The 10856-nt window shown below is 48.4% G+C and overlaps 1 protein-coding gene across 2 annotated transcripts in view; it reads left to right on the forward strand.

Annotated features, from left to right (window-relative positions):
- Positions 1-6776, forward strand: part of LOC137591650 (sodium/myo-inositol cotransporter-like) — a 7260-nt gene extending 484 nt beyond the window's left edge. Inside the window, exons 1-4 of one of the 2 annotated variants that reach the window (XM_068309787.1) lie at positions 1-1013; positions 1095-1290; positions 4207-4334; positions 4410-6776. The exon at positions 1-1013 is cut by the window's left edge and continues 484 nt beyond it. In XM_068309787.1, coding sequence (XP_068165888.1) covers positions 377-1013; positions 1095-1290; positions 4207-4334; positions 4410-5605 — 2157 coding nt within the window. In that variant the 5' untranslated portion in view covers positions 1-376 and the 3' untranslated portion in view covers positions 5606-6776. Of the gene's footprint in view, positions 1291-4206; positions 4335-4409 lie in introns of both variants that reach the window. The other variant, XM_068309786.1, reaches the window with a different exon arrangement.
- The last annotated feature ends 4080 nt before the right edge of the window (positions 6777-10856 follow it).

Here is a 10856-nt window from a genome sequence, read left to right on the forward strand (position 1 = left end):
CATTAGTACTCTTCATGTGGACAAACCCTCCAGGCGCCACACCGGTGACACCTCTCATTGAAGACGTTGCTTCTGTCTGTCTGCAGACGTAGCCGTCACCCGGGGTCTAACTCGTTCTTCTGCTTTGAGCTGACTAATTTGTGTCTGTTGCAGGATCCAGACCAGGATTATCCGACTCAAAGCAGGAAACAGCACCAACCGTTTCTTCAGCCAACAAAAGGCACCAAAGAGGAAAAGCTGAAGAGTAGAAACCAATTCCAGAGGAACGTCAGACCTTCTTCCTGCTGCAGACGTTAGTGTGAACCCACTTTAAACTGTCAGACTGTTGCCCTCATCATCGCAGTACGCTCCTCGGAGACGTTGAGGAGTGTCCAGTATGGCGCCCCCCACCATGGAGGTGCTAGACATCGTTGTTGTTGTGGTGTACTTCTTGCTCGTCCTGGTCATTGGCTTCTTTGCTGTGCGGAGAGGCAACCAGCAAACAGTGACTGGCTACTTCCTGGCAGGCCGCTCCATGAACTGGGCGGCGGTCGGCGCCTCTTTGTTCGTCAGCAACATTGGCAGCGAGCATTTCATTGGCCTGGCGGGATCGGCAGCGCTGAGCGGGTTGAGCGTGGCGGCGTGGGAGCTAAACGCCCTGTTGCTGCTCCAGGTGTTGGGCTGGGTCTTCATCCCGGTGTACATCCAGTCTGGGGTCTACACCATGCCAGAGTACCTGTCCAAGAGGTTTGGGGGGAAGCGGCTGAGGGTCTACTTCACCATACTCTCTCTCCTCCTGTACATCTTCACCAAGCTGTCGGTGGACCTCTACGCCGGAGCGCTGTTCATTCAGGAATCCCTGGGGTGGAACCTCTACCTGTCCATCATTCTCCTCATCGCCATGACGGCTTTGCTGACGGTCACCGGAGGTCTGGCCGCTGTCATCTACACGGACACGGTCCAGGCCTTCCTCATGATTGGTGGAGCCCTCTGCCTTGCAGGCATCAGCTTCTTCAAAGTGGGAGGACTGGAAGGTCTGTACTGGTTTCATTTGTCAGTTACTGGACTAGGGGTTGATGTGCGACACAAACCACATTCTGACTTGCTGCTTTCAGGTGTGAGGACCAAATACATGCAGGCCACTCCAAACATCAGCGCCATCTTGCTGTCTTCATCCAATCTGACGCTTTCTGAATCCTGCTCCCACCACCTGAAGCCCAAGCCAGACTCTTTGAAGCTCCTTCGAGGTCCACTGGATCCAGATCTGCCTTGGCCTGGTTTTCTGCTGGGCCAGACCCCAGCCTCTCTGTGGTACTCATCCAAGTCTTAACCCGTTATCGGACACTCATTGAAACACTCTGAAATTCAAAAATTATATTTTATATATATATAAAATATTGGCGAAAGTATTGGCACACACACACCTGCTCGTGTCTGCATGGGTTCTCTTTGGCTTCCTCCCCCCTCCAGAAACATATATATATATATATATATATATATATATATATATATATATATATATATATATATATATATATATATATATATATATATATATAATTAACTAATATATATAATTAGTACAGCAGCTGGATATTACAGTGTTTAAGTCAGGACAAACACTATCCAGTGTCCTGACACTGGATAGTGTTTGCGGGAGGGGTGCGGTTTTGAGTGGGCCGTGGTTTTGAATGCAGGAAGGCGTGGTCTGGAATGCAGGAGGGCGTGGTTTCGAATCCCAGTCATGGTGAACATTATCCAGTGAGGGTCCTTAGGCAAGACCCTTAATGCTATACAAGCCTACCTCAGACATGAGCGAACACAGTAATGACATAATGAGTCATACTGGCTCGGACGTAGCACGGGTCAACAAGGTCTGGTCAATTGCTAGAGAACTAGGGTAATCTGATGACCTGATCATGAAAGACCCACAGAAGGAATCTACCCCATCCAACTACCGGCCAATAACCTGTCTCTGCACAACATGGAAGCTCCTGTCAGGCATCATGGCAGCTAAGATGAGTAGGCACATGGATCAATATATGAGCGGGACACAGAAAGGACCCGACACACAGATACCCCCCTACAGAGGTGAGAGGAACGTTTTTATATATATATATATATATATATATATATTTATATATATATATATATAAAATTTTAAAAAATGTCCCTCTCACCCTTTCAGGGTGGTATCTGTGTGTCATCCTCCAGCTCGGGTCCACTACCAGACCCCTGGGAGTCTGAGGGTTCTGTCAGTATCTTAGCTGTTCCTAGGACTGCGCTCTTCTGGACTGAGGCTTCAGATGTTGTTCCAGGAATCTGCTGGAGCCACTCTTCCAGTTTGGGGGTCACTGCCCCAAGTGCTCCTACTACCACGGGGACCACATTAACCTTAACCTTCCACATCTGTTCCAGCTGTTCTTTCAACCCTTGATATTTCTCAATCTTTTCGTGTTCCTTCTTCCTGATGTTGGCATCAGCTGGAATCTCCACATCTATCACCACTGCTCTCTTCTGCTCTTTGTCCATCACCACTATGTCCGGTTTGTTAGCCAGCAGCTGTTTGTCGGTCTGGAAGCTGAAGTCCCACAGGATCTTAGCCTTGTCGTTCTCAACCACCTTCGGTGGTATGTCCCATTGGGATTTGGGTACTTCTAGTCCATACTGGGTACAGATGTTCCTGTACACTATCACAGCTACTTGGTTGTGCCTTTCCATGTATGCTGAGCTGGCGAGCATCTTACACCCTGCTACCACATGCTGGACTGACTCTGGGGCTTCTTGACATAGCCTGCACCTTGGGTCAGATCTACTGTGGTAGATATTGGCCTCTATTGCCCTTGTACTTAGGGCCTGTTCTTGTGCTGCCATGATCAGTGCCTCTGTGCTGTCTGTCAGTCCAGCTTTATTCAGCCATTGGTAGGTCTTCTTGATATCAGCCACTTCCTCTATCTGACGGTGGTACATGCCGTGTAGGGGCTTGTCCCTCCATGTTGTCTCCTCCTCCTCCTCTTCCTCCTCAGGTTTCTGCTGTCTAAGGCATTCACTGAGCAGTTCATCTGTTGGGGCCATCTTCCTCATGTACTCTTGGATTTTCGATGTCTCATCCTGGACAGTGGCCCTGATGCTCACTAGTCCTCGGCCTCCCTCTTTCCACTTAGTGTACAGCCTCAGGATGCTGGACTTGGGGTGAAACCCTCCATGCATGGTGAGGAGCTTTCTAGTCTTGATATCTGTGGCTTCTATCTCCTCCTTTGGCCAGCTTATGATCCCAGCTGTGGATGACGTCCTTGCGGCCTCCTCATGGTTGCCATTAGCCTGTGGGATTCCAAGGTATTTGTAGCTGTCCTTGATGTCTTCTATCCTGCCCCCTGGTAGGTTGACCCCTTCAGTTCTGATCATCTTGCCTCTTCTTGATACCATCCGGCCACATTTGTCTAATCCGAATGACATCCCTATGTCGTTGCTGTAGATCCTGGCGGTGTGGATCAGTGAGTCAATTTCTCGCTCATTCTGGCATACAGCTTGATGTCATCCATGTAGAGGAGATGGCTGATTGTTGTCCCGCTTCGGAATCGGTATCCGTAGCCACTCTTTGTGATGATGTGACTGAGGGGGTAGCAGCATTCTTTTTAGTGAGATTCCCATTAATGTAGACTTTCTTTTTCAGTTTGAAGCCTTGTTTCAGAAGAGCTATCTTGTGCTTAACAGTTGTTGAATTTTATCAACGCTGCAGGTGATCTCCTACCTCCAGATGGTGATGGGTAACATGTCTCAATCTGGTCTGATCTATAGTTAACTCCTGATCTCTGAGTTGGGAACTCACCTGTTACCCCACAGTCTCAGTGTCAGCGTTATGCTCCGTGGTCTCTCCACTCCCCCTGGCTACAGCATGTATGCACTTACGGCTTTCTGTTCCAAATCATCCACTCTCTGTTCCACGACAACAGTGCGCCGATCCTTCTCTTCCATATCTTCTCTTCCATATCTATCTTTTCTCTTGTCAGTTCCGACAGAGTCAGAGAAAGAAAACAGGAGTCAGAGGAGTCACTTCCGTTGACAGCTGGAAGTGAATTGTGATGTCAGACCCCTATCTACAAAGTTCCAGTCAGTGCGAGCAGCACAGTTTATGGGGAATTAAAACAATCTGTGTTTAACGCTTTATTTTATTGTGTGCTTTTTGTCAGAGTGTTAAAATAATTGCGTCCTCACTGTGCTTCCCAGGTATTGGTGTTCGGATCAAGTCATCGTACAACGTGTACTAGCAGCGAAGAACATCGCCCACGCAAAGGGTTCAACTCTGATGGCAGGCTTTCTGAAGATCCTGCCCATGTTCATCATTGTCATACCAGGTAAGGACCGTTTGGTACCTACACCTGAGACACCTGTGGATAGAACCGGTGATTGATCTGTGACTGTGATTCCAGGGATGATAGCCAGGATCCTGTTTCCCAACGAGCTGGTGTGTGTTAGCCCCGAACACTGCATGGAGGTGTGCGGTACGGCAACCGGCTGCAGCAACGTGGCCTACCCGCGCCTCGTCATGTCAGTCATGCCTGTAGGCCTCCGTGGTCTGATGATGGCGGTCATGATCGCAGCTCTGATGAGTGACTTGGACTCCATCTTCAACTCAGCGAGCACCATATTCACTCTGGATATCTACCAGATGGTGAGAAAGCGGGTGTCGTCCAGGGAGCTGGTGCTGGTCGGCAGGCTGTTTGTGGCTTTCATGGTGGTCATCAGCATCGCCTGGGTGCCGGTCATCATCGAGATGCAGGGAGGCCAGATGTTCTACTACATCCAGGAGGTGTCAGGCTACCTGACCCCACCCATAGCTGCCCTCTTCCTGCTGGGAACTTTGTGGAAGCGTTGCAACGAGGCCGGTGCTTTCTGGGGGGCAATGTGTGGGTTTGTCCTGGGAGCGCTGCGTCTTGTCCTGGTGTTCATTTACCGCGAGCCTCACTGCAGCCAGCCTGACCAACGGCCATCTTTCATCAAAGATGTTCACTTCATGTACGTGGCAGCCGTCCTGTTCTGGCTGTCGGCTCTGGTGACCGTGGTTGTGAGTCTCTGCACCCCGCCACCCACTGAAGAACAGATCAGAACCACGACTCTGTGGGGATTACAGAGGATAAAGAGAAGCAAGGAACAGGAAACAGAAGAAAGTGGAAATGACATCAATGCCTTGAAGCCTCTGAACAGTTTTCTCAGTAAGGAAGAGCCTGAAGACCATCCAGACCAGCTGTACGGCCAACATGAGGTCCAGCCAAACAGCTATGGGATCAAATCCAACCACGTCAACGGCCAGCATGTCTGCCGCTCACCAGTGTCTGGGCCTGACAACACACGAGAGGAAGCCAGGAGGGAGAGGCATGAGGAAGAGGAAGAGGAGGACTGCTTTGGAGGAGGAGAGCAGGGGAGGTGTACGAAGGCTCTGTGGTGGTGCTGTGGTTTACACAAGAACCCCACCAGGACATGGGTCACCACAGGCCAGGAACAGCAGAAGGTTGCTAGTGAGCTGCTCCATGAATCTCCTGCAACCAGAATACTCCTGAACATTGGACTGGTGACCATTGGCTCTGTTGGGATTTTTATCTTCATCTATTTTTCATTATGGGTTTAGCTAATGCTAAGAGGCAAATCTTCGTACAGGAAGTCACGTCCTCCAGCGGTCTGGTGTGATGTTAAACTCTGTCGCTTCTCAGTCGTTCAGGTGAATCAAGAAGAGCAGAACCCCCTCCGTGAACGTCTTCAACCGACCTGAAGTCCAGTTGGTTCCGTTTTGCTCTTCTTGATTCCTTTTCGTCATTTTTCTTGTTGTAGGACTCGGTCTGTTGAGACACGTTCTCCCAAAACAATCTGGTTCTATGTTCTGACGTAGTTTCTATGCTGTGCATGTGGAGCGGTTCTGCGCCTCTCGGGATAATGGTCATAAAGCTGGGATTAGCGAGCATTGATAACAATCAGTCATGAGATGTGTGGAGTACTCTTTTCAGGCTCAGCCTGTCTTTACCTGGAGCTGGACTACGTGATTCAACACGGGTCGAAACAGCTTCCACTAGTTTGTTCTGGTGTCATCTGAAACCATCTGAGAGCAGAGGTGTAGCCTGAAGGTGGGGTTAGAACCAGTCTGTCCTAATGGGTGGTGAGACACCGTCAACTGAAGACTGTCTCATGGCACCTGATGGAAGGTAGGCGCTACTAGGGCCTTCCTGTTGTTACACGACGCTAGCACAATGCTAGCATGACCATAGCATGTCTCAGTGTGGGCTGTCGTGTGCTGGAACACGTTCACCTTGGAGACCAGTTCTTTCTGAATCTTTTTGTTAACTTCTGGTTCGTTCCGGGCGTGTCGATGCGTTCGCCCGGCGAAGATGAGCCGGTCGGACTGGAACTTGTTTTTCCTTTCCATTGAGGAACATTGAATGAATGTGATGATTTAGTCCTGCCCACGGCCGCACAGCGTCTCTTACGCTGCAAAGACGACACTCGTTGTGTTTCCTCGTCTCAGTTCAGTCTCGGTTCGTTCAGTCTTTCAGCCTTACAGTTAGCCAGCTAGCATGGAGCACATGCTAGCAGACAATGCTTACATTGTGCCCCTGATGTTGTCATTCATGATGCAGGCTGACAACCAGCAGCCACCACTACAACACTATCCATCACAGGAAACACGGGTCGGTCTTTCCTGTTCAGGTAGAAGTGCAGCTGCTGACAGTCGGTTCGGTCAGAGTGACGTCCCCCCCAGAAGTCTGTGGGAATGGGTTATGGTCAGGGGTTAGGGTTAGGGTCAGAGTTAGGGGTCAGAGTTAGGGGTTAGAGGTTAGGGTTAGAGGTTAGGGTCAGAGTTAGGGGTTAGGGTTAGAGGTTAGAGTTAGGGGTTAGAGTTAGGGGTTAGAGTTAGGGGTTAGAGTTAGGGGTTAGAGTTAGGGGTTAGAGTTAGGGGTTAGGGTCCGAGTTAGGGTCAGAGTTAGGGGTTAGAGTTAGTGGTTAGAGTTAGGGGTTAGAGTTAAGGGTTAGAGTTAAGGGTTAGAGTTAAGGGTTAGGGTTAGGGTCAGAGTTAGGGGTTAGAGTTAGTGGTTAGAGTTAGGGGTTAGAGTTAAGGGTTAGAGTTAGGGGTCAGAGTTAGGGGTTAGAGTTAGGGGTTAGAGTTAGGGGTTAGAGTTAGGGGTTAGAGTTAGGGGTTAGAGTTAGGGGTTAGAGTTAGGGGTTAGAGTTAGGGGTTAGGGTCCGAGTTAGGGTCAGAGTTAGGGGTTAGAGTTAGTGGTTAGAGTTAGGGGTTAGAGTTAAGGGTTAGAGTTAGGGGTTAGAGTTAAGGGTTAGGGTTAGGGTCAGAGTTAGGGGTTAGAGTTAGTGGTTAGAGTTAGGGGTTAGAGTTAAGGGTTAGAGTTAGGGTCAGAGTTAGGGGTTAGAGTTAGGGGTTAGAGTTAGGGGTTAGGGTCAGAGTTAGGGGTTAGGGTCAGAGTTAGGGGTTAGGGTCAGAGTTAGGGTCAGAGTTAGGGGTTAGAGTTAGGGGTTAGAGTTAGGGGTTAGAGTTAGGGGTTAGAGTTAGGGGTTAGGGTCAGAGTTAAGGGTTAGGGTCAGAGTTAGGGGTTAGGGTCAGAGTTAGGGTCAGAGTTAGGGGTTAGAGTTAGGGGTTAGAGTTAGGGGTTAGAGTTAGGGGTTAGAGTTAAGGGTTAGAGTTAGGGGTTAGAGTTAGGGGTTAGAGTTAGGGTCAGAGTTAGGGGTTAGAGTTAGGGGTTAGAGTTAGGGGTTAGGGTCAGAGTTAGGGGTTAGGGTCAGAGTTAGGGGTTAGGGTCAGAGTTAGGGTCAGAGTTAGGGGTTAGAGTTAGGGGTTAGAGTTAGGGGTTAGAGTTAGGGGTTAGAGTTAGGGGTTAGGGTCAGAGTTAAGGGTTAGGGTCAGAGTTAGGGGTTAGGGTCAGAGTTAGGGTCAGAGTTAGGGGTTAGAGTTAGGGGTTAGAGTTAGGGTCAGAGTTAGGGGTTAGAGTTAGGGGTTAGAGTTAGGGTCAGAGTTAGGGGTTAGAGTTAGGGGTTAGAGTTAGGGGTTAGAGTTAGGGTCAGAGTTAGGGGTTAGGGTTAGAGTTAGGGTCAGAGTTAGGGGTTAGGGTTAGAGTTAGGGGTTATGGTTAGAGTTAGGGTCAGAGTTAGGGGTTAGGGTTAGAGTTAGGGTCAGAGTTAGGGGTTAGGGTTAGAGTTAGGGGTTAGGGTTAGAGTTAGGGGTTATGGTTAGGGGTTAGGGTGTGATTCATTAGGTTGCATCATCACTGTCACCGAGCTGAAATACAAGTATTAATCAATCAGACTGACATTCGATAGAACCCCTCCCCCCACAAAGTCAATTAACCCTCATTCATTCAGGAAAGGCGTGTCCCGGCCGTCATGCTGATTGTTGGGTTTCTCTGTCTGTTAAAGCGCTTTGAAATGTCTGCTGATGTGATTAAGCTCCATATAAATAAAAGTTGATTGATTGATTTATTGATTGATTGAATTGGATGTGCCCCCATTTTTTCATCGTCAGACCCTTGAGTTTGCTCATTTTTTCCATCCAAATCTATAAATTCTTGTCTAATGAATTTTGCTATGTCCATATTTGGTATGTGTAGATAGACAGACAGACAGACAGACAGACAGACAGACAGACAGACAGACAGACAGACAGACAGACAGACAGACAGACAGACAGAGACATACATACATACATACATACATCCATGCATACATACACACATACATACACACATGCATCCATACATACATACATACATACGTACGTACATACATACATACATACATACATACATACATACATACATACATACATACATATGTACGTACATACATACATACATACCTACACACATACATACACACATGCATCCATACATACATACTCGTTCTATTAATCCTGGGGGAAATTGTGAATGTATTTTATGTCCAAAACCTCTTTTTACTCTCTATGGTTGTTTTGACCTGAATGCCTTCAGATTTTTCATGGTAACAGAAGTCTACCGTGGGGGTTAGGGGTTAGGGGTTAGGGGTTAGGGGTTAGGGGTTAGTTGTGGAGATGGAAGGAAAAAAACTTCCACCTCCACTCAGTAAGTTTCCAGAGAGGAAACTTACTGAGTGGAGGTTGAAGTTTATGAGCACACGTCTGGACAAGCTGCATATTTTATTGTCATCTCAGCCTCAGAGTTGTGTAACGGCAGCTTGGATCATGTGACACCACCAGCCTGCCCCAAAGGGGGCTTCATGGGATCTGGCCCCAGCTCCTTTAGGGTTTGGTCCAGGGCTGGAACGATGAGGACTGTTCTGATTGGCCCACAAACGTAACACCGTGTCCCTGAAGCAGCAGCACCAGGTGAGTTACCTCCAACGAGTCTCCAGAATCCACCTTCATCCCCAGCTGCTGGCGCAGAGGCAGGGTGTAGCACGCCCTCCATCCATGTGTGATGTGAGTCAGATCTGTGGAAACATTGAAATAATGTTTAGGAACATTTCCTGCAATTTATTTGAAGCCGTCCCCCTGAGACACAAACGTCTCCCACAGGAGAGGAGCAGCTGGAGGCTGCAGCGCCCCCTGGAGGCTGCAGCGCCCCCTGGAGGCTGCAGCGCCCCCTGGAGGCGAGTGGCACGTCGAGGAGCTCTGGGACCTTTCACACACACAGTGTGTGTGTGTGTGTGTGTGTGTGTGTGTGTGTGTGTGTGTGTGTGTGTGTGTGTGTGTGTGTGTGTGTGTGAAAACTGGTGTGTTTACACAACTGTCTTGTTTGATGAGAGGACAGGAAGTGAAGAATAAAGAATTTTACATCAATGAAAACAGAAGATCCGGAGCTGACCCTCCTCTGTCACCACTAGAGAGCAGTCTAACCCTAAACTAAACCTAGCTTAACTCTAAACTAACCCTAACCCTTAACTAAACCTAACCTAACCCTAAACTAACACTAAAACTAACCCTGAAGTAACTCTAACCTATCCCCTAACTTAACCTAAACCCTACTTAACCTACCTTAACCCTACCCTAACCCTAATCCATTCTCCATTTCACACCAAACTGTTGTTAGCCGTCTTAAAGCGTTAGCGTTAACGCTAGACCGTCAGTCTATTAACCCCCGAACATAAACTCCTGCATTCAGACCTCCCTCTGTCGTGATTGGTTATCAGTCTGTCATATGTGAAGAAGCTCACTCTAAAGTCTCACGCTGCCATGCTGTCACCAACTCCTTCCACTACCTGTCAATCAAGCGCCCAACCAATCACGGCTCATCTGCCAGAAGGAATCATGTGACCAACATGGCGTCAGACATCTGCTATGTTAGCAGAAACACCTGTGATGGACTCCAGGTAACACCATCTGGAGTCAGAACTGTTAACAATGTTCATGTTCAGAGCAGAGAGTCCAAACAGAACCACACACAAAACAACCATTAGTGAGTGAAACTAGCTGCTAGCACCAACAGTCGGTCCAGATATGGTTTCTGTTTGGAATGGGACAATCCATGTAGTACCCACAATGCTCCTGGGGGGCTGACAGAACGCTCTTTAGTAACTCCATACAGTTGTGTTCATGTAGTCACTAACAGAACCATCACTTCTCTAACATTTCTTTAACACCTGCTCTTTGGACAGGAGCCTTTTCCTTTAGCGTTAGCTCCTCTCCCAGTCTCACCTGTAGTCAGCTTTCTTTCTCCAGTTAGCCTGCTAGCATTCAGCTACGGCTTCACAATGCCCGCCCAGCGCCATCCATGATTGGCCGACACAAAGTCGTTACGTCACCACGTTGGTTTATAATGCTGATACATTTGTTCTATGTTTGGTATGACGTCTGATGTTATTGTTTAATCGTGGGATTTACACGGGGTCCTGCTCGGTTATATATC

This window comes from Antennarius striatus, chromosome 24 (assembly GCF_040054535.1).
Source record: "Antennarius striatus isolate MH-2024 chromosome 24, ASM4005453v1, whole genome shotgun sequence".
Taxonomy (NCBI): Eukaryota; Metazoa; Chordata; class Actinopteri; order Lophiiformes; family Antennariidae; genus Antennarius; species Antennarius striatus.